General features: G+C 46.1%; 1 protein-coding gene across 2 annotated transcripts in view; it reads right to left on the reverse strand.

Annotated features, from left to right (window-relative positions):
- Positions 1-24,348, reverse strand: part of inpp5b (inositol polyphosphate-5-phosphatase B) — a 280,167-nt gene that overhangs the window by 187,676 nt on the left and 68,143 nt on the right. For both annotated transcript variants that reach the window (XM_072501900.1, XM_072501893.1), the window contains exon 5: positions 5,998-6,168. In XM_072501900.1, the coding sequence (XP_072358001.1) occupies positions 5,998-6,168 (171 nt within the window). The remainder of the gene's footprint in view (positions 1-5,997; positions 6,169-24,348) is intronic.

The raw sequence follows: 24,348 nt of genomic DNA on the forward strand, positions 1-24,348 counted from the left end.
CAATTTAGCATTGTCAAACCACCTAACCTGCACATCTTTGGACTGTGGGAGGAAACTGGAGCACCCGGAGGAAACCCACGCAGACATGGGGCGAACGTGTGAACTCCACACAGTCACCCAAGGCAGGAATTGAACCTGGGTAGCTGGTGTGGTGGCACAGCAGTGCTAACCACTGTGCCACCTCTCTACCTTGCTTAACTCCTTTAAGACAGACCCTAATACCTACTTCTGTTACCAACCTTCTGTTCATATGACCTCACATCCCCTTGTGAAGCACTTTGGGATGTTTATTATGCTACATATGCCATGCATATACAAACTGTTGTTCTTGCATAAAGCTTTTCAGTGTATTATGCAGCATTCAGTGTTCATGCATCCAACAAGTCATATACAACAGGTTCTACTTAGCACTGGTATCTTTAAAGATTAATAATGTAACCAGACAAATTAACGTTTAGACGTCGGGACACAACTGTACCTTTGGCTCAAGCTGATACAGATTTCAGTTTGTTCAAGCAAACCACATCCAGCGTAAGCAGAAATAATGTAAAATGGTGGAAATATTCAGCAGGACAAGCAGCATCTGGGGCAGTCTCAAAAGCCCAAATGTCCTAAGTCCTGTTCCCAAGTCCTACATTCCTCTGCAGCTAACCTGAAATGTTAATTGTTCCTTTCCACAGATGCTGTCTGACCTGCAGAATATTTCCACCATTTTCTTGCTCATCCTCCCAGATTTTCAGCAGTTTTGTTGTTTTAGTATCCAACATAATCACCATTCAAGATTTTGTATTCAACATAATCACCATCAAGAAAACCTTCAGTTTTCTAGTCAATACAATAGAACTTAGAGAGCACTAATGACCCTAAACGCCAATCCTAATCAGTCATTTATGTCAGTCCAACAATTCATTATCCCATGCAAACGATTACGAGTTTAGACAGCATGCTTATTATTCTTAAGCTGCCATGTAAATTATACTGTTGAAAACAGCTGAAAGACTTTGCATGTGCACCTCATACAAAGGTGAACAAGTTCTCAAAACTAAACATTGTAAGAGAGAAGACAATGAATTATTCAAGTAAAATATTTCTACAGAGACAAACAAGCGAAAAAGAGTGTCTTTAATTTCAAACCAAAATATTCCCAAGCCTACTATAGGGCCTGGTCTTTGGAGTATTTTTTTTGAAAAATATTTTATTGAGGCATTTGTATTATACGTTTTAATACAATGGACGACCACACATCCCAAAACCAGCCAACATGGCTTACATAATCAACACCCCACACCAACCTGGTCCACCTCCCCCGGCTCCTCTTTTTAACCCCCCTTTCCAAAGAAGTCGATAAACGACTGCCACTTCCGGGCAAACCCTACCATTGAGCCCCTCAGGGTGAACTTAATTTTCTCAAGCCTGAAAAGCCGAGCCCACACTCGCCTACACCCCCGACTTTGGGCATCCATGTTAGCAAGATCCGTCTCCGGACTACCAGGGAGGCAAAGGCTAGACATCGACCTCTCTCGCCCCTGGACTCCTGGGTCTTCTGACATATCAAAAATCGCCACCTCTGGACTTGGGACCACCCTTACTTTCAGATCCTCCGACATAACGTCAGCAAACCACTGCCAGAATCCCCCAAGCATCGGACAAGCCCAAAACGTATGGACAGGATTCGCAGGCCCACCCGTACACCACCTGCACCTATCATCCACCCCTTCAGAAAACCTGCCTCATCCAGGCCACAGTCATATGTGCCCTGTGGACCAGCTTAAATTGTATACGGCTATGCCTGACGCACGAGGATGCATCAACTCTCCTCAGGGCATCCTCCCACAACCTAGCCTCTAACTCCCCACTGAAATCTTCTTCCCACTTCCGCTTAACATCCTCTATCGGGGTTCCCACCCAGTCCATCAGCTCCTTATAAATTTCCGACACCTTCCCCTCCCCTACTCCCGCTTTCGACACCACCTTATTCTGTAGCCCCTGGGGTGGCAGGTGCGAAAAGGTCGATACCTGCCTCTGCACAAAGTCCCTTGCCTGCAAGTAACAGAACCCATTCCCAGCAGGCAGCTCAAATTTCTCCTCCAGCTCTTCCAAGCACAGAAAGCCCCCATCTATAAACAAATCCCAAAACCACTCGGTTCCTGCCCGCTGCCACCCCAAAACCCACCACCCAATCCCCCTGGAGCAGACCGGTGGTTGCCACATATCGGTGCCCATACCAAAGCCCCCTCCAGCCCCATGTGCTGCCACCACTGCCCCCACACCCTCAGGGCCACCACCTCTACCGGGCTTGTGGAGTACCTGGCGCCCGGTCCACTTCCAAAGGTCGTTCAAATGCCCCCTCACCCAGCAACTTGTCGAACATTTGCACCACATACAAGCCAGCATCCGCTCCCTCGCTGCCCTCCCGCAGCCCTACAATCCTCAAATTCTGCCTGCGGGACAGGTTCTCAAAGTCCTCCACCATCTCCTGAAGTTGCCTCTGGTTATCCGGCATCACCCCCAACTCGGCAGCCATCGAGGCAAACTGATCCTCGTGTTCACCCACCGTCTCTTCCACCTTCTGGTTCGCCTGGCTCTGGGTCTCCAGTCTAGTTTCCAGGCGATCGATCCCCGCCTTTAATCGGATCCACCACCCTCGCCAGGTCTTCCAGATTCTCCTTCCTCTGCTGGGTGAACGTCTCATTCAGGAAGCCTACCAGCTGCTGTGTCGACCATTGAGAGGTCCCTGACCCTCTGCCATCTTCACCTGTGTCGCAGGTACAACTCCAACTTGCTCCAACTGCTCCTTTCTATTTAGACCACTTCTGGTCCACAAATCCATCCACCAGTGCAACACTCTCTCCTTCCACCCATCCTGCACCTTTTTGGTCAATACATTCACCTGTTAGCTGGGGAAAAGGTCCAAAAATACCACCGCGAGCGGGAGCCACCAAATGTGCAAGCACTCGCACTATGGCCACCACCGGAAATCATCTTTGTAGCATTGATGTCAGCAATAAAGACACAGCCTTCAGCTCAGAGTCACTGAACAAGTGAGGAGGGCAAGAAGAAAATTGCCGTGATTCACTTAATCATTACTCAATGAGGTCTGCTAGAAAGTGTACTAAAAGCCTGTAGCATCAGGCTCAGTTACAAACATGGATGTTTAAAATACAATCTGTAATGGTTTGTTTCAAAGGAGACGCTGCAACAACCATATGCAATGCTAATCAGGCACGAAGATTTAAAAGGTGTCACTGAGAGTCTATTCAAAAAACGTTTTATCAATTTGGAGTTGCAAACAAAACCCCAAAACAATTGTCAAAATTAGTGTTGGTGAAGGTCACCATTTGACCGATCGAGCTTATCCTTCCACAGAAACATAGCCCCCGACACAGCATCCAATCACCTCTTTGAATAGTTCAATAAATATCCTTAAATTAGGAACAGAAAAGGAATTTCAATCTGAATTCGTTTTTTTGATTATGGTGTTCGCTACAGATTATGGAACAAAATTGTAAATAGAATTCAACAAGTAACACAAGGGAGAGCTGATTAAAATAAACTCGAGAGTTATGAAAACTCTTTAAACTAACGTTTGACTATCTTGTATTTTTCGTAGCTGCATTCTGCATTGTACCGTCAACAAACTTCAGTTACGTTTTTAACCACTTTTATTTTCATTAATTCTCTACCTCTTATTTTGTTTTATATTATGTTTTATTCAGCCCGAGTCTTAACTAATTCCTTTTCTAACTCCTATGTTTATTTTTGTGTTATCCCGATCCTATGTTTTTCTCAAAGGTTTGTATGTGTGTGTGGATGTCAGTTAAACACAGCCTTAACTTCCACTGCTAGTCTTAAATATCAACCATTTCCAGAATAAGTATTTAACACTGACTTGGGGTGTGGTGCGTTCATTAACACAGTGACTTTGAATTTTTCTAAGCCTAAAGCTCTCAGACAGATTATTCCTTCATTCTGTCACAAAGATCATTCAACGAGCGTCCAGGAGAAAAAAAAACATATCCATGAAGATATAGGGCTGGATTCTTCCGCTCTGCCAGCCGCAAGTACGCCACGGGCGAGACGTGGACAATGGAGATGTCCATTGACCTCACGTGGGATTCTCCGGTCGCTGGGCAGACACGGCCCGGAGAATCCCGCCCATGATGTTTACATTTGTTATCGTAAACTCATATATACGTTGCACAACCAAGGACTGGGGGCAGATCAAATGGCTGTGGTTATACCAGTATTAAGCGGCAGAGACTGTCTGTGTCTGCAACATCCTCCCACCACTGGTCTGAATCAGTCCTCCCTTGCATATTGGGCTGGCTATAATTGAGCACAGAGCCATCTGTTTTCAGTATTAAGTAACTGGGGTAGGTCTTGACTTTGTCCAATCGTGTAAAATGGTTGTTAGCTAGTCAGCAGCTTATTTTAAATTTCTGCCTCCACTGGAAATAAAAAGCGGGAGAGATGGAAAACAGTTGCTGACTTGCCAAAATGTATTTTATACTATTGCACAAAGATCAACCCAATTGTACATTATACATTTTTAAAATTATTTCAAGGGGTGTGGTTATCACAGGCTAGGCCAGTATTTATTGCCCACCCCTCAAAGCCCTTGAGAAGGTGAATAAAAACTATTTGTATTATTCCAGCACAACCACGTCATGACAATTTGGTATTTCTTTCAATTCATTTCGTTTTTGACATAACAGACAAATGTAGCCACAATTTGAGAAAAGATGGATTAACAGTTGGGAGCTCGGAAATGTCAACAGTCTAGTATGAAAGGAAAAAAATAACTAAGACAAAACTATCAAGGGAAATTGCAAAGCTACGGCAGCAAAACAAAATGCATTAAAATTTAAAATTAGACACAGCAGCATGAAATTCAGATTTGCAACTGGACAACAGATTAACACTGAAAAACAATTCCATTAGCACATTCATTTGTGGCTCAGTTTGTTGCTTCACCTCTACCTGAGTGGATAGCTGAAGAGCATCTTCAGCTTTGTTTGAGAATAAGTGGTTTGAATGAGGACTATATAATGCTGTGAAGTGACAATGATGGTGTGTGATATCATAATGGTCTCCAGCACATTGCCAGGGAGACAACAGGGACTATCCAGTATGTTTCATACACAAATTTAGCAATCCCTGCAATGTGATCTCTTCCTTTATTTTAAATCACTGATTAGCAAGTGCTTGGATTTGGCACTACAGTACCATTCTGGCCCAATATCGAGTATAATAAAGGCAGTTAGAATATGGAATTCTCAACCACAAACCATTGTTGAAGGGGAATTAAAAGGGAATTAAGTAATTGGTTTGAAAAAAAAAAATGAAAATTTAACAGTATGGCAGAAATATAGTCGAGCAGGATTAAACTTATTCAAAAAAAGCACCAGTGCCAATTTAGTGAGCCAAGTACAGTAATTCACTGTTGTGAAGTGACATTCTATAATTCTAATACATCCAAACTTGAGACAACCTCCTTGATCCACCCCACTGAACTGCAGAAATTAACTGATGTTAGCTGCCAGATTACAAATCACCACAATTCAACCTAAAAGGTTCCTCATGGTACTTTTACCATGAAAATACATAAAACATCGTACTGACACGAGACTGTGCAAAATGTCACTCGCACCAATGACTGTCACCAAGACTGTGCACTAGTATAATTCCGAATAGCAAAATATTACTGAGCATACAGTTCAGGAAAATCTCAGGTCCAATCCTGAGATTGTCAGCTAGGTTTAAAAGTCAGCTCGGGTTTACCTTCCTGATTATTATCCATCCAATATTTTGATATGAAGCAAGACATTGATAGAAGCTCGATGCTGATGGTCCCTCACAGTTAAAAAAACCTCTTCGTTTAGGCTCATAATTGTGGCCAAGTGTGACCAATCGCAATGGAACTACTCCACAAAACACAGTCAACTGCTTCAAGAGACAAAATTGGCATTAACAGGACAAAGAATGAAAGAACTTTACCTCCGAATTTACTGGCCATTTTCTTTTCTTTCTGATCAGATGACGAGGGAGCACAATTTGCATATTTCTTTCGCAGGGGTCTGTGCAACTGGAAATCTTTATTTTGTCTGTACTTCGACAGCCATAGAAATTGAGATGGGAATCCTCCAGTGACAGCTTGTTTGAGTAATTCTGAAATAATGAACACTTATGTAAAACAGTGTACACCTTGCATTTGATTTTCAGTCTCCATTGTTAAGCATTTTGAAAAATTTACATATGGTTTACAAACGCTTTACGTACATTCTTGCACTTCTCCACTCGTGCTTAGGGACACTGTGGTGGCTATGTTACTGGCCTAGTAATCAGAGGCCTAAATTAATGATCTGGGACCACAAGTTCAAGTTGTAACACAGCAACTGGGGAATTTTAATTCAATTAATAAAATAAATCTGCAATAAAAAGCTACTCTCAGTAATTGTACCCCTGATACTACTGGATTATTGCAAAAGTACATTGCGTTCACTAAAATCTGCCGCCCTGTCCTGGTCATGCCTTTATGTGACTTCAGACCCACAGCAATGTGGCTGGGTTTTAACTGTTATTTAAATAAAGTGATCAAGCAGGGCACTCTGCTGTATTCAAGAAGCTATCTCACCTCTGCAGCGCTGGACTGTGTGCTTGATGCGTGATCAATTACACTCAAGACGAAGTGATTTCATAACTGAAGGCTTTAATCTACTAGAACTTGTTCCCCAGCAGCTTCGGTACAGAAAGTGAAGGCTGCTGGGACGGCACCGTTTCTTATACTCCGCCTGTCAGGGCGGAGTTACGTAACAACAGCCAATGGTAAACTCCTGGGTTTAACCAATGGTCATCAGCCTCTTAGGTACCGCAATACCTGGTACTACCACATTCACCCCCTGTTAAAAAAGAGTGCGGCGGGGGTGGTGGCCAGTGGTAACAGTCGCCCTTAACATGGTATGATCAGGTATGGAGGTACCGTGCTGTCGAGGATAATTACAAAGTGCTCGTTCACAGTTAAAGTCACAGCGAAGCAATCAGTCAATCGGGTGGCCTGGTCGTCCTTCTGGAGCGTCTGGGCTTCGGTGGTGATTCTGGTGGGGGTCCCGGTGGTTGCGATTCCGGGAGCGTGGTTTCGGCCTCCCTGCAGCTTCATCACCCATAGGCGGCGCTGTTGGGGCAAACGGTTGACACGGGGGGGGGCACCTGTAGGGGGTGTCGGTGGGTGGGTGGGCCTAGGCAGGAGCGGCGGGAGTACTGACCCTCCAGTGAGATGCTGTGGGGGGGGGGGGGTAATGGTTCAGGTGCGCGTGCGGTTCCGGCGGGCGCCACGTCCCGAAGGGAGACTGTATCTTGCCCGCCACCAGGGAACACCACGTCGGGGTACTGGGGGTTAGCGTGCAGCAGGTGGACCCTCTCGATCAACGGGTCCGACTTGTGCGCCCGCACGTGCTTCCGAAGCAGGATGGGCCCGGGTGTCGCTCGGCAGGTTGGGAGCGAGGTCCCGGAGGAGGACTTCCTGGGGAAAACAAGGAGACGTTCATGAGGTGTCTGATTTGTGGTTGTACAGAGCAGCGACCGGATGGCGTGGAGGGCCATCGGGAGGACTTCTTGCCAGCGGGAGACTGGGAGATTCCTGGACCGTCAGGCCAGTAGAACAGTCTTCCAGACCATTCCGTTCTCCCTCTCCACCTGTCCATTTCCCCGGGGGTTATAACTGATCGTCCTGCTCGAGGCGATGCGCTTGCGGAGCAGGAATTGACGCAGTTTGTCGCTCATAAAGGAGGACCCCCTATCACTGTGTATGTACGCGGGGAAACCGAACAGTGTAAAGATACCCTGGAGGGCCTTGATGACGGTGGTTGTGGTCATGTCTGGGCAGAGGACGGCGAATGAGAACCGGGAGTACTCGTCAATCACATTCAGGAAATACGTGTTGCGGTCGGTGGAGGGGAGGGGGCCTTTGAAGTCCATGCTGAGACGTTCAAAGGGACGGGAAGCCTTTATCAGGTGCGCCCTCTCTGGCCGGTAGAAGTGCGGTTTGCACTCCGCGCAGATTTGGCAGTCCCTGGTGACTGTCCTGACCTCCTCGATGGAGTAGGGCAGGTTGCGGGTATTGATGAAGTGAAAGAAACGAATGACCCCCGGGTGGCAGAGGTCCTCGTGGAGGGCCCGGAGGCGGTCTACTTGTGCAGTGGCACAAGTGCCGCGGAAAAGGGCATCAGGGGGCTTGTTTAGCTTCCCCGGATGGTACATGGTCTCGTAGTTGAAGGTGGAGAGTTCTATCCTCCACCGCAAGATCTTGTCGTTTTTAATCTTGCCCCGCTGTGCATTATCGAACATGAAGGCAACCGACCGTTGGTCCGTGAGGAGAGTGAATCTCCTGCCAGCCAGGTAATGCCTCCAATGTCACTCAGCTTCTCCTATGGCTTGTGCCTCTTTTTCGACCGAGGAATGGTGAATTTCGGAAGCATGGAGGGTACGGGAGAAGAAAGCCACGGGCCTGCCCGCTTGGTTGAGGGTGGCCACCAGAGCTACGTCGGACACATCGCTCTCGACCTGGAAGGGGAGGGGCTCGTCGATGCCACGCATCGTGGCCTTTGCAATGTCTGCTTTGATGCGGCTGAAGGCCTGGCGGGCCTCCGTCGACAGGGGGAAGGTTGTGGACTGGATTAGGGGTCGGGCTTTGTCTGCGTAGTTGGGGACCCACTGTGCGTAATAGCTGAAAAACCCGAGGCAGCGCTTCAGGGCCTTGGGGCAGTGAGGGAAGGGGAACTCCATAAGGGGGCGCATGCGCTCAGGGTCGGGGCCAATAACTCCATTTCGCACTACGTAGCCTAGAATGGCTAGACGGTCGGTGCTAAACACGCATTTATCCTTATTGTATGTCAGGTTAAGGATTTTCGCGGTCTGGAGAAAATTGCGGAGGTTGGTGTCGTGGTCCTGCTGGTCATGGCCGCAGATGGTGACGTTATCAAGATACGGGAACGTTGAACGTAAGCCGTACCGGTCAACCATTCGGTCCATCTCTCGCTGGAAGACCGAGACCCCATTAGTGACACCAAAGGGAACTCTTAAAAATTGATAGAGCCGCCCATCTGTTTCGAAGGCAGTGTACTTGCGGTCACTATTACGGAGGGGTAGCTGGTGGTAGGCGGACTTGAGATCCACCGTGGTGAAGACCTTGTATTGTGCGATCCTGTTTACCAAGCCGGCTATACGGGGAAGAGGGTACGCATCCAGCTGCGTAAACCTGTTGATGATCTGGCTGTAGTCAATGACCATCCTATGTTTCTCCCCGGTCTTTACCACCAGTACTTGAGCTCTCCAGGGACTGTTGCTCGCTTCGATGGCCCCTTCCCTCAGCAGCCTTTGGACCTCTGACCTGATGAAGGTCCGGTCCTGGGCACTGTACCGCCTGCTCCTGGTGGCGACGGGTTTGCAATCCGGGGTGAGGTTCGCAAACAGGGAAGGCAGGTCGACCTTAAGGGTCGCGAGGCCGCAGACAGTAAGGGGACGTATAGGGCCGCCGAATTTAAAGGTCAGGCGCTGCAAATTGCATTGGAAGTCCAGCCCCAGGAGGGTTGCCGTGCAGAGGTGCGGCAGGACATACAGGCGGAATTTGTCGAATTTCCTGCCTTGGACAGTGAGGTTCGCTAGGCAGAACCCCTTTATCTCCACCGAGTGTGACCCGGAGGCCAGGGAGATCCTTTGGTTTACAGGGTGGATTACAAGTGAACAGCGCCTTACCGTGGCGGGGTGAACAAAGCTTTCCGTGCTCCCAGAGTCAATCAGGCAAGATGTCTCGTGGCTGTTAATGAAGACCGTCGTTGTAGCTGTTGCGAGTGTCCGAGGTCGACATGGTCCAGTGTTACCGAGGCCAGATGAAGCAGTTGCGAGTTCTGATCAGGCAGCGTGTAGTCGGCCGTGCTGGGGGCCTGGGGCCCCATCGAAGATGGCGTCACCCATGAGTCGCAAATGGTGTCCGGGGATGAACAAGATGGCGGCGGGGATGGACAAAATGGCGACGCCCACCCGTCCAGTGTGGTGTCCGGGGGGGCAAGGTGGCCGCGCCCATGGGTCGCACATGGCCCTGGGATAGGGGGGTGGCGGTGAGCGCTGGCCGGTCGGGGCCTGAAGGGGGGGTTGCCGCGGCGGTCCGGAGTCGCTGGAGACCGCAACCACGGCGCGGGCCTGGAAGACCCCCACAAAGTGGCCCTTCTTGCCGCACCCTTTGTAGGCGGCGGTGCGGGCCGGGCAACGCAGGCGGGGATGATTCGCCTGCCCACAAAAGAAACAGCGGGGCCCGGCGGCGTTAGCGGGCCGTCTCGTAGCGCAGGCCTGCGGGGTCAGGGGGAAGGTCTGTGGGGCTTCCACTGCGGGGTGCCACGCAGCCCAGGGGCCCGCCGCGCGGTCGGGCGCATAGGACTGTGCGTTTTTGTAGGCAACGTCCATGGACCCTGCCAGGGCCCGTGCCTCTAAGTCCCAGGGTGTCCTTTTCTAGGAGTCTTCGGCGGATATCTGAGGAGCTCATACCTGCTACGAAGGCATCCCTGATTAAAAGTTCCGTGTGCTCGCTCCCCGAAACTTGCGGGCAGCCACAGTTTTGGCCCAGCACCAGTAGCGCCCAGTAGAAATCTTCCAACGATTCCCCGGGGCTTTGCCGTCTAGTTGCAAGCAGGTGACATGCGAAGACCTGATTTACAGGGCGGATATAATGTTCTTTTAGCAGTTCGATCGTGGCATCATAGTCCTCCGCCTCCTCGATAAGGGGGTAGACCCCAGGGCTGACCCTTGAGCGCAGGAGGTGCATTTTCTGTCCTTCTGAGGGGATGCCTCCGGCCGTCTCGAGGTAGCCCTTAAAGCACGCCAGCCAGTGTTTAAATATTGCAGCCGAGTTCTCAGTGTGGGGGTTGAGTTGAAGGCACTCCGGTTTGATTGGAGATCCATCCTTCCAGCTTAAGTCTAGTAGATTAAATTGATGCGCGATCAATTACACTCGAGACAAAGTGATTTCATAACTGAAGGCTTTAATCTACTAGGACTTGTTCCCCAGCAGCTTCGGTACAGAAAGTGAAGGCTGCTGGGATGGCACCGTTTCTTATACTCCACTCCGCCTGTCAGGGCGGAGCTACGTAACAACAGCCAATGGTAAACTCCTGGGTTTAACCAATGGTCACCAGCCTCTTAGGTACCGCAATACCTGGTACTACCACAGTGCTCTACGGGTTGTTCCCAAGGACACATTGGGATAAACATCAACCATACCATTTCAGCTATCAAGAGAGACTGGATAGGCTGGAGTTGTTTTCCTTGGAGCAGAGAAGGCTGAGGGGGACCTGGTTAAGGAGTACAAACTTATGAGAGGCATGTATAGGGTGGAAAGGAAGACATTTTTCCCCATTAGCGGAGGGGTCAATAAACAGGGGGGGCACAAATTTAAGGTAAGGGGCAGGGGGTGTAGCCATCCGGGATGGCTACTTACAACTAGGTACAGAGAAACTCGCAAAGCCTGGCGGGTAAAATGGACAAGCCGAGACTCAGGCAGGCTCATAGCCTGAAATGCATATTTGTCAGCAAAAAGTCCAGACGGTATCGAAACTCCGTCCAATTAGCATTTTAATGGGGCTGATTAGCATTTGATGGCCCATCTTCACCAAAACAAAGGACTGATACTCAAGCAACTGGGACAGTCCCAGACATTTCGGCGCCACTCCCTGTTCAAGGGAAACGTAAACAACGGGGTCAATGGCCACTTGGGACACGCCCAGCCATCCAGATCCCCGCCCACTTATTGGTTAAAGAATCGAACTGAGTGATCAGGGATCACCCAATCAGTAAGGCCCAAATCGAAGGACCGCCCAAACGAGCGCGAAAACCCTCAGAGTATAAGAAGAAGAGTTCGCCACATGTTCGCTCTCTCTTGATCTTGGTACCCCGGTCACGGCCATTGCCAATTGCAACAACACCAGAAGCAAGTACAAGTTCAACACTCGCTACCAGACGGATGAGCCCAGCTGAGCAGCAGTTACTCCTTCGAACCCGAGAGATCCAGCATTGAACAGCGGCCACTGTTTTCTGACCTAAGCCGGGTGTCCGAAGTTAAGTACAGGTTGATAGGTGTGGTTAACTAGTATTGTGTATGTTGCATGACTAATTGTGTGTAAATAAAGTACCCTTGACCTTGAACTAACTAACTGGTGTTTGGCTCTTTGATTGATAGCCGGTTGAAACTTGTGGTGGTATCATTTGATACCTGGCGACTCTAAGCTTTCGGACATAGATAACATAGAAAGAAAGGCAAACTCACTGATTGCCATAATTGGAAAAGAGCCACAGAAAAGACAAAGTAGAAAAGAATCAGCAACAGGGTTTCAGCGGGGATGTGAGGGGGAACCTTTTCACCCTTTTCAGTTGGAATCAGGAACGGTCTGAAAGGGAGGTAGAGGTGAGAACCCTCACAACATACATTTAGATGAGCACGAAGCACAAAATGCCAAAGCATACAAGGCTACAGGCCATGTGCTGAAAAATGGGATTAGAGTAGACAGGTGGTTGATGGCCGAGAACACAATGGGCCGAAAAGCCTCTTTCCGTGCTATAAAAACCCGAACGAATCTCTGTGACTCTACACTGCTAGAAGACCACCAACTAGTTAAAACATACTCTTTGGTCTGCAAAATCCTGCAAGTATTCCAATGCAAAGAGCTATCAACAACCAAGGACTGCAGACTAGTACATTCAAAAGGTCCAGGACCACATGCTGGGGGTGCACTAAAGCTGTCGGAAAGACAACAGTCTCCAAAGGCCCTTGCGTCATATTACACTGAGGGACTGGAAACCATATAAAACCTTGCAGCTTTATGCACCAGAGATTTTTGACATGAAACTTAAAAGGTACAATATAAATATAACCGGTCATGGCAAGTGCAGTAATGTACTTCATGTACTGTATTGAAAGAAACAGATCTGTATTGTCATCTGTATTCGTGTAATGTCAAATTTGAACATTTACACAATGTACTTTGACAAATTTTAGGAATAAAATATATTTTGGGGGAAATAAAGGTGGCTCACAACCATCTTTGCATAGGAAATTTGGGATGTGTTTTCACTGACATCCAGCAATTCCTCAGCTGAAAATTTTAAATTTGAGGGAAAAATCAACAATGCAAGTTTATTAAATTTCTAACACCTTCTCAAATGGCCATTCCATGTACAAATGTGGCCATTAATTGCTTCTTATACTTGATGCCAGAGCAGTACAGTGGCAGAAAATGACACGAATTTTCTTCGCTCTCAGAAGGAAATCCCTTTCATTTGCTTTTTGGTGTAATGCTAACGTACATGAAGATTAAAGCTTCTTCTTTCTCTGCTCATTGCATTACGAAAGTTGGAGGTATGTAGGCTTAGCATAGCCATGTCACCTTTAAACTATTTCAGACACCTTAAGGTCAAAAATCAGCACAGACAGCATCTGTTGATTGCAGCATAAGTCCGTGATTGGAGACTGTCCTCTCCTCACTCAAAAGGAAGCCAGTCTGAATGGAATGGTTTCACAAGAGCTGACAGCCTTCTGCTTGTCCCACAATTGACCACTCTCTGCTGATGGGTAAAGAAAGTGAGCTACTTGACAGCTGAGGCAACGCAGTTGGGTTAATGATGTCTGCATTTGAAGCTCACACATATGCACTTTAAAGCAGGAAAGCTCCTGCATTGCAATCAGGAGCAGGAACCATTTCCTCTCCTCAGCTCATGAATACAGAGGCCAACAGTTGAGACTGATATCAGCTCATTCAACATGGCCCTGGGATTAAGCCTGCAACCTTCCTTGTATTTGCAGCTCAGACCACATCAGCAACCACATTAAACCCTACGATTCATTAGAAAAGCACCATAAATAGACCCAAATTGATTTCAGTATTTTTTTCTTAATTTAATGAACTTCGGTTTACGAGATGACATATTCTGTTGTCCACTTTCATCATAGGCTTCCCTCAGTCCTTGTGAAAAACAAGCCAAGTCAGTAGTCAGCACCATCAATATTCTGGGGGTTACTATTGACCCGAATCGCAACTGGACCAGCCATATAAATACTGTGGCTACAAGAGCAGGTCAGAGGCTGGGAATCCTGTAGCAAATAACTCACTTGCTGACTTCCCAAAACCACTCCTACAATGCACACATAAGGAGTGAGATGGAATCATCTCCATTTCCCTGGGTGAGTGCAGCTCCAGCAACACTAAAGAAGCTCATTATCATCCAAGACAAAACCGCCCGCTTTATTTGGCATCCCGTCCACCACCTTCAACATCCACTCTCTCCGCGCTAACTCTTCGTGCCCCGCACTCAAGCCAAAAATACATAAAAGCACCTGCGCAGAAGTCAAACTTGCTCAATTGTACAAGTACACAACAGCCAACAAATGTGCCAGCAAACTTAGGAACACAGGAACAGAAGGCGGCCATTTAGCCCCTGAAACCCGTTCTGCAATTCAGTAAGATCATGGCTGATCTGTGACCCAACTCTGAATGCCGAACCTTTGTATCATGCCCCTAAACACCTCTGGTTAACAAAAGTCTATCAACCTCAAATTTAAAAGTAACAATTCATCGGACCTGAACTGTCGTTTGTGGCATAGATAGTGGAGAGAGCTCTGTGTTCTAATGCAAACAATTGCCTAAACTCATCTGAGTTACTGGCAGTGTCTCTGATGTGTTAATCCATTTCCCTCACGCTGAGCCTAACCACAAAGAAACAATGTATTGCAACAACAATTTTCACTACAAAACGACCACAAAATGCACAGCATCCAAAGGCAAGTTTTATTGTCAATAGTTTGGAGTGCAACAGATACACTCTTCAAATGTGCTGTGCATAAGCTGCCTGCGCAACAAACAAACATTCTCCACTTCAAATTTGTTAACAGCAATACTCACCACTGCCATCTTTGGGCTCCTTATACATTTGAGAGTCTTTCTATGGTCAGTGACAATTTAACAAAACTGAGGCAGTAGGGATGCTCCTATTTGGTTAGTCAGAGGCTCAGAGAGAAATGCACTATAGGACAAAGCTTCTGAGAGAGTCATTGCTACTTAAATAAGCATAGCAATGAGATAAGTGTCAGTGATGTGTCACTGACCCTGCTACCTCAAAACCTGTGAATAACGAACTATTGCAGCATGCAACTGCACAACCTCCTTGCAGTGGAACTCTCTCCTTTTCTGGAGGAGGGGCTGGGGGAAGGACAAACCATCACCATTTCAAATAATTTCAGTTCACAGACTCCTACTCTGAATGAGGGGCTGAATTAGACATTCTACATTCTATGCCATGCAAAAGGGATTAAATGCTGTCCCAATACTGATCACTTCATGTATTTGAATTAAAATGCACAGAGTTAAGTATTCACAATTGTCTACTTTTAAATACATGACGTTTTTATACTCGCTCTTGTTTAAGGTGGATCAAGTAAGTGTGAGCTGGGTTCAGGCAAATACATGAGTAAATTACTACTGATCCTACTAAGGATGATACAGGACTAGTAGCCCATCGGCCATGGGTACAGAAGTTTTTTTTTAAAAAACAATTTTATTGAGGTATTTTTGGCATTGTAAACAGTAACAATATACATTAGTGTGCAAATATCAACTACAAAAACATAGTGCAAATAGACCCGCCTATTCTACACTATTCTAACCCCCCCCTCGCCTCCTCCCGCTGACGATTAGTTCCCCGCGAAGAAGTCGATGAATGGTTGCCACCTCCGGGCGAACCCCGATAGTGATCCTCGTAAGGCGAACTTGATTTTTTTTCCAAGCCAAGAAAACTTGCCATGTCCGACAGCCATACTTTGGTCTTTGGGGGCTTTGAGTCCCTCCAGGCCAACAGTATTCGTCACCGGGCTACCAGGGAAGCAAAGGCGACAAAGTCGGCCTCTATCCACTCCTGGACTCCCGGGTCCTCCGACATCCCAAAAATTGCCACCTCTGGACTCATCGCCACCCTTGTTTTCAGTACCTGGGACATGACGTCCGCAAATCCCTGCCAGTACCCAGAGTTTTGGGCACGGCCAGAACATGTGGACATGGTTCGCTGGTCCTCCCGCACATCTAGCACACTTGTCCTCCAGCCCAAAGAATTTACTCATCCGGGCCACCGTCATGTGGGACCGGTGAACTACCTTGAACTGAATCAGGCCGAGCCTGGCACATGTTGCGGTAGCATTTACCCTCCTCAGAGCGTCTGCCCATACGCCTCCCTCCATCTCCCCACCAAGCTCCTCCTCCCACTTGAGTTTCAGTTCCCCGGTCCATGTGTCCTCCGCTCCCATAAGCTCTTTATAAATATCCGAGACTCTCCCCTCTCCTACCTCTCCCCTGGAAACTACCCTGTCCTGAATCCCCCTTGGTGGAAGGCGTGGAAAGAACGGAACCCGTCTACGTACGAAATCTCGCACCTGCAAGTACCGAAAGTCATTTCCCCTTGCCAGCCCGAAGCTCCCCTCCAGGAACAAGTCGCCCATCCTTCCCACCCCCGCCACGCTCGAAACCCACCATCTTCCCCGGGACAAATCGGTGGTTGTCGCATATTGGGGACCAGACCGACGCTCCCACTTCCCCCGCGTGCTTCCTCCATTGGCCCCAAATCCACAGAGTCGCCACCACTATAGGGCTGATGGAGTACCTGGCCGGCGGGAGCGGCAGAGGAGCCGTGACCAGGTCTGCCAAGCTGGTGCCCCTGCACGAAGCAGCCTCCACACGCTCCCAAGCCGACCCCGTACCCACCATCCATTTCCTCATCATGGCTATGTTAGCCGCCCAGTAGTAGTTGCACGGAAGGAGTTTATGATGAGGAATGATGCCGATGGCTTTCCAATAATTAGCGGCCAGAAATTTACACCCATCCAACATTGGTTGTTAGGCAAGCAGTGAGACAAATCAAACAGTGGAGGGGTTGAAAGAAGTGGAGATGAGGTAGATCTGAGTATCATCAACGTACCTATGGAACAGGATACTGTATTTTTGGATGCTGCCAAATGCAGCATGTAGATGAGAAATAAGAGGAGGCGTAGGTGAGATCCTTGGTGGATTCCAGATATAACAGTGCAGGAGCAAGAGAAGCCACTGCAAATAACTACAGTAAACATTTTATTTATTTCATTTGTGCCTTTGTAACCTCTAGTCTCGACATTTCCAATGAACTCCTGGCAGGCCTGTGACACTCCAGCAGCTATAAACCTGAGGTTTTACTGCCGGTGTCCTTACTTGCATCAAGTCCCTTTCACCTCTCATCCCTGCGGTCGTTGACCTACACTGGCTCCCAGTCAAGCAACACCTCAATTTTAAAATTCTCATCCTCGTTTCGCTCTCTCTGTAATCTCTTCCAGCTTCACAATCCTCTGAGGTATCTGCACTCCTCAGGGTCTGGCATTGAAGAAACAATTGTTCCGATGAATATGCCTTCAGCTGTCAAGGTTCTAAAATCTGAAGGTCCCTCCTTAAACATCTCCACCTTTCTCTCAAGACACTATTCAAAACCTACTGCTTTGACCAAGCCTTTTCTCAATTGCCATAATATCATCTTGTGTGGCTTGGTGTCAAATTTTGCTTCATAACATTCTAATGATGGGCCTTGAGATGTCTTATGTTATAGATGATTTATACATACATGTTATTGTCGCACGTTTCAGTCATTTCCATTAGGGAAGGGAACATACCACTCCACCAGATCGGACCTTTGTGATTCCAGTTCCACAGTACATGGTTTACAATTAATGTCTTAGCAAGCTACTCAGATGTGAACCATTGCCAAAACTCAACAAAAAGGAAAATTACTCCAAGTCACACACCATCCAGATCTGGACTAAGATCAAAAGATAAATAATTAAATAGATGCTTGAACTTCAAGGTTCAATTTCCAACCCATGCTAAGTTACCTGGAACCACAGAACCATAGAAACTTAAAGCACATAAAGAGGATAATCAGCACATTGTGTTGCACCGGCGCAGAAAAATCAAAATTATGCAATGCTAGTCTACTTGGACTTCAGCAAGGCTTTTGATAAGGTCCCACATGGGAGACTGATAGTGGAGTTAAGAGTCCATGGGATCCAAGAAAAGTTTGCAAATTGGATCCAGAATTGGCTAAGTGGCAGGAAGGAGGGGATGACAGTTCGAGGGATGTTTTTCTGACTGGAAGCCTGTTTCCAGTGGGGTCCCACAGGGATCAGTGTTGGGGCCCTTGCTGTTTGTGGTTTATATAAATGATTTGGACTTGAATGTAGGAAGATTGATCAGTAGGTTCGCGGGTGGTACAAGAATTGGTGGGGCGAACCTGGGACCTCAGCGCCGTGAGGCAGCAATGCTAACCACTGCGCCACCGTGCTGCCCTTTTGATGTATAAAATTATGAGGGGCATAAATAGAGTAGACACGGACAGCACGGTTAGCAGTGCTGCCTCACGCCGCCGAGGACCCGGGTTCGATCCCGGCCCTGGGTCACTGTCCGTGTGGAGTTTGCACATTTTCCCTGTGTCTGTGTGGGTCTCACCCTCACAACCCAAAGATGTGTAGGGTAGATGGATTGGCCACTCTAATTTGCTCCTTAATTAGAAAAACAGAATTGGGTACCCTAATTTTATACTAAAAATTTAAAATATATATAAACAGAGTAGACAGGAAGAAACTTTCCCCTTTGGTGGAGGGATCAATGACCAGGGGGCTTAGATTTGAGGTAAGGGGCAGGGGATTTAGAGGGTATGTGAGGGAAAACCTTTTCACCCAGAGGGTGGCGAGAGTCCGGAACTCACTGCCCCAAGGGATAGTGGAGACAGAGACCCTCATAACATTTAAGAAGCATTTTGATGTGCACTTGCAATACAAAGGGACACAAGGCTAAGGGCCAAGTGCTGGAAAATGGGATTTGAATAGTTAGGTGGTCATTTTTGACCAATGCAGACGCGATGGGCCGAAGGGCCTTTTCCGTACTATAGACCTCTAATATTCTACAATGCTGGAAATCTGAAATAAAAACAAGAAATGCCCAAAATACTCAGCAGGTCATGCTGTTTCCAAGGAACTATGAAAACAGATTTAACATTCCAGGTTGACGGTCTCTCGAAAGAACAGAAAAAAAGTAAGAGATGTGGTTATCAGCAAGCACAGAAAGCGGGGAGGAAAGCACAAAAGGAACGATCTGTTACAGGATTGAAGGCAAGAGACAAAAGGAACGATGGCACAAGGCAAAAGGAGACGCGAGTGAGACAAGTCAATAAACAAAAGAGAGTTCTAAAGGACGTGTAAATGACAACCGCAGAACCATGAACAGCATACGCTTTCCAAAAACAATGCAGTAATGCTTATCTTCGGGAATACTTCAACTCAATTTAATAAGACTATATTCGCTGGTCAGGGTATAGTTCCCTCTACAGTGGCGAAACCAAACACAGGTTAGGTTATTGCTTTGCTGAACATTTCTATTCAGTGCATCATCATGAGCCTGAGTTTACAGTTGCTTGCCATTTTAATTCACCACTGCACTCACTCTGTCCTCCAAACCTCAGTGGAAACACAATGAGGACCTCCTTGTCTTTGGATTGGACACTTTACAGCAATCAACATTTGAGTTCAACATTCTCTGATCATAATCGCTTCTCCTATTTTTTCCCCCAGACAGTAGGTGCTGGTAATAGCTCTACTCTTGCTAGTTACAGCTACTCTCGACCCATCTTTTGTTTCTTTACTTGTCCCATTGCCTTGCATCATCATCATCCCTTTTGTGTTTTAACCACTTTCCCTTTCAGTCTATCACAGACCATTCCTTTTGTCCTTTCCTCCCTTTCCCTGTGTCTATGCTTTTGTACTTAGATCACAAGACCATAAGATATAGGAGCAGAATTAGGTCATTTGACCCATCAAGTCTTTTGTGCTATTGGATCATGGCTGATAGGTTTCTCATCCCCATTCTCCTGTCTTCTCCCCGTAACCCCTGATCCCCTTATTAATCAATAACCTATCTCTCTCTGTCTTAAAAACATTCAGTGACATGGCCTCTACAGCCTTCTGCGGCAATGAGTTCTACAGATTCACCACCCTCTGGCTGAAGAAATTCCTCCTCGTCTCAGTTTTAAAGGATCACCCCTTCAGTCTGAGGGTGTCCTCTCGGGTTCTAGTCTCTCCGACCAGTGGAAACATCTTCTCCATGCCCACTCTATTTCAGCCTCTGGACCCCCTCCAAGGCCAGCACATCCTTCCTTAGATACTGGGGCCAAAACTGCTCACAAAAGTCCAAATAGAGTCTGACCATAGCCTTACATAGCCTCAGCAGTACATCCCCACTCTTGTATTCTAGCCCTTTTGAAATGAATGCTAACATTGCATTTTCCTTCCTAACTGCCAATTAAAGCTGCATGTTAAACTTTTTCACTATCCTTTAAGAAATCCACACAATAAATATACATTTTTGTTTCAAAAAACCAACACACGCAAACCCAGGTATAATAATATAGTCCATTTTTTGTTCTTCTTCCTCCAACTGGAATCCCTCTTGATTGACAGTCTCTTTGGAAAAGAAAGTCTTTGCACGATCCATCCATTTCTCTGTGCCTTGGCATTTCTCTTTAAAGTCAGGTACTTTAGTTCAATCTGATCACAGAGTCCCTTGTAATTCTCCAACACAGGAGCATTGCTTATCACAGCTTTCAGGCAGTCAAATGACTGTTGAAACTCTGCTGTCCACTGAAACTTTCGACATTTCTTCAGCAAGTCCATCAGTTGGGCTATCCCGCTACAAACCTTTTGCACAAATGTTCAATCAAATCCACTCATGCCAAGAAATCGCATTATTTCCCTTCATCTCGAGGGTATTGGAAACTCCTCAATAACTGTTGGTTTCACATCCCGTGTGACCAGCCGACCCCGTCAGATTGTATGGCCCAGGAAAGTGACTTGAGCTTTTCCAAATTCACTTTTGGCTAGGTTTACCACCAAACCCGCCTCCTGAAGTCGATCGAATAACTCCACCAGATGTTTTAAATGTTCTTTCCATGTCTGGCTGAAAATTACCAGATCGTCGATGTATACCGCACAATTGAGTAATCCTGAAACGACTTTGTTAGTCAACCGTTGAAATGCGGCTGGGGCGTTTTTCATGCCAAATGGCATAACTTTGAATTGATATATACCATCTGGAGTCACAAAAGCTGAAATCTCCTTCGCCCTTTCAGATAAAGGTACCTGCTAGTAACCTTTAAGTAAATCCAATTTCGTAATAAAAGCTGATTGTCCCACTTTCTCAATGCAATCCTCCAAACGCGGAATAGGATAAGAGTCCGTTCTTGTAACTGCATTAACCTTTCTATAGTCCACACACAATCGTTGGGTACCGTCTGGTTTAGGTACCATCACTATGAGTGAGCGCCATTGGCTGCAACCAACTTCAATTATGCCATTTTTAAGCATACTCTCAATCTCTTTGTTAGCCTATGCCAATTTTAAAGGGTTAAGTCTATATGGATGTTGTTTTATTGGAACCGCATTTCCCACATCTCCATCATGTACAGCCATTTTAGTACTTCCCAATTTATCTCTGCAAACTTGCCCATGTGATATCAATAACTCTTTCAGGTCAGTCCGTTTTTCCTCTGGACTCTGTAACTCAACAATTTATCCCAACTTTTAATAACATCCTCATTTTCCAATTTAATTTGTGGAATGTCAAATTCACAGTCATCTGGATGTGGTTCGTCACTTTGAGTTAGAAACATTAAAACCAGGACCTTTTGCTCTCCTTCCCTTTCAAAGTACCTTTTAAGCATATTCACATGACATACTCGGTGAGTCTTCCTTCTATCTGGTGTTTTTACCACATAATTCACCTCACTTAATTTCCTTTCAATCTGATAAGGGCCACAAAACCTTGCTTTTAAAGGTTCACCTACCACTGGTAAGAACACTAAAACTCTATCTCCACTGGCAAAACTACGAACTTTGGATTTCATGTCCGCTACCCGTTTCATCACATGTTGTGCAACTTTTAAATGTTCTCTAGCCAATTCACCTGCTCTATTTAATCGTTCCCTAAAATTTGACACGTAATCCAATAATGTAATTTCTGATTTCTCACTCACCAATTTTTCCTTAATCAATTTAAATGGTCCTCTTACCTCATGACCAAAAATTAGTTCAAAAGGACTGAATTTAGTTGACTCATTAGGTGCATCCCGAATTGCAAACAGTACGAATGGAATTCCTTTGTCCCAATCCTCTGGATAATCGTGACAATAAGCCCTCATCATTGTCTTTAATGTCTGATGCCAACTTTCTAATGCTCCCTGCGATTCTGGATGATACGCAGTTGATTTGAATTGTTCTATTCGTAAGCTATCCTCAAGGTAAAATTTGATCCTTGATCCGATTGTATTTCTGTGGGTAGTCTGTATCTAGTAAAGAATTTAAGTAACTTCTCCACAATCTTTTTAGCTGTAATATTACGTACTGGAAAGGCCTCTGGAAACCTAGTTGACACATCCATTATCGTCAAAAGATATTGATTCCCACTTTTCATTTTAGGAAGCGGTCCTACGCAATCAATTAGGACCCTTGTAAAAGGTTCCTCAAATACTGGAATGGGTATTAAGGCCGCTGGTTTTATCACTGCTTGAGGTTTCCCTATCACTTGACATGTGTGACATGATTGACAAAATTTAACTACATCTTTATGTAGTCCAGGCCAATAAAAATGTTTCTGGATTTTAGCTTGAGTTTTCCTTATTCTCAAATGACCTCCCACTGGTACCTCATGTGCAACTCGCAACACCTCCTTTCGATACCCTACCGGCAATACTACTTGATGAACCTCTGCCCACTTTTTATCTGCCTGCATGTGTAAAGGTCTCCATTTTCTCATCAAGACATCACTTTTACGGTAATAACATTCTGGTATACTCTCAGATTCCTCTTCCATGTATGCTTTCTGATACATCCGTTTTATTTCTACATCTTTCTGTTGTAACTCCGCCAATTTTCCTGAACTAAAAATATTCGCCTCATCCTCCACCGGTTCTTGTTCTTTTTCAACCATCTGATCAAAAATCGCTTCTGATAATTGCACTTCAACTTCATCTTCACTCTTTGATTTCTCCTCTTGTCTTAACCTGTGACTTTGCGACCTTGTTACTACACAATCCGGAAAAATCCCAGGATATTCGACCTTACCTTATATAATGGAACACTACTCCTCTCACCCCGAATTCCACATATTACCACCTTTTCTGGCAATATTCTTCCCAAACTACATAACTCCTCATTTCTTACCATTAAAGATTGACTAGCTCCTGTATCTCTTAAAATCGTGACTTCTTTACCTGCTCCTCCTGATACACATGAGTAAACTTTACCCACACAAGCAAATTCTTGAAAGAGATCTGGCACCTTCTTATGAATCACCTCTTGATCAGACTGTACAATCTTTTGCACCTCCTTCGCTTCACTTGGGCTTTCCTTTACCACTTCAACAGACTCCACTGTCTTATCCTGTTTTACCACTTCAGCCTTCCCAGTGCTTTTCTTCAACCACCAACACTGTGACTTTACATGGCCCAGTTTATTGCAGTGCAAACATTTGAAACTTTTCATTTCCACCCTCCTGGATTTCTTCTGTAATCTGAGGAACACTCTCCTTATTATCTCCCATCAGATCACCTTTGCCTTTACCATTTGAGTATTTCTCATGTCCCCAGTTTCTATCCTTCACAGGCTGAAACTGGTGTCGGAAACCAAGCTTTGATTTATGAACTAATTCGTAATCATCTGCCATTTCTGCTGCTAATCTCGCAGTTTTAACCCTCTGCTCTTCCACACGAGTTCTCACTACATCAGGAATTGAAATTCTAAACTCCTCCAAAAGTATAATTTCTAGGAGAGCTTCATACGTTTGGTCTATTTTCAAAGCCCTTATCCACCTATCAAAATTACTCTGTTTGATCCTTTCAAACTCCATGTATGTTTGACCAAATTCTTTCCTTCAATTTCTAAACTTTGTCTGTAGGCTTCAGGCACTAATTCATATGCACCCAAGGTGGATTTTTTCACCTCTTCATACGTCCCAGATACCTCCTCCGGTAGTGATGCAAACACTTCACTAGCCCTACCTACCAGCTTTGTTTGAATCAGTAATACCCACATGTCCTGTGGCCATTAAATTTGTTTAGCCACTCCTCTAACCAAAAAAAAAAGACAATCACTGTAAGGATCCCAGCTGAGTAAAGGTCAAGAGGGAGACACGAGCGCAGGTGGAAGTAGCAAGAAGTTGAACTGTGACATCACAGCCCGCAGTGAAAGAGCGCGAG

This window comes from Scyliorhinus torazame, chromosome 1, assembly GCF_047496885.1.
Source record: "Scyliorhinus torazame isolate Kashiwa2021f chromosome 1, sScyTor2.1, whole genome shotgun sequence".
NCBI classification, from domain to species: Eukaryota; Metazoa; Chordata; class Chondrichthyes; order Carcharhiniformes; family Scyliorhinidae; genus Scyliorhinus; species Scyliorhinus torazame.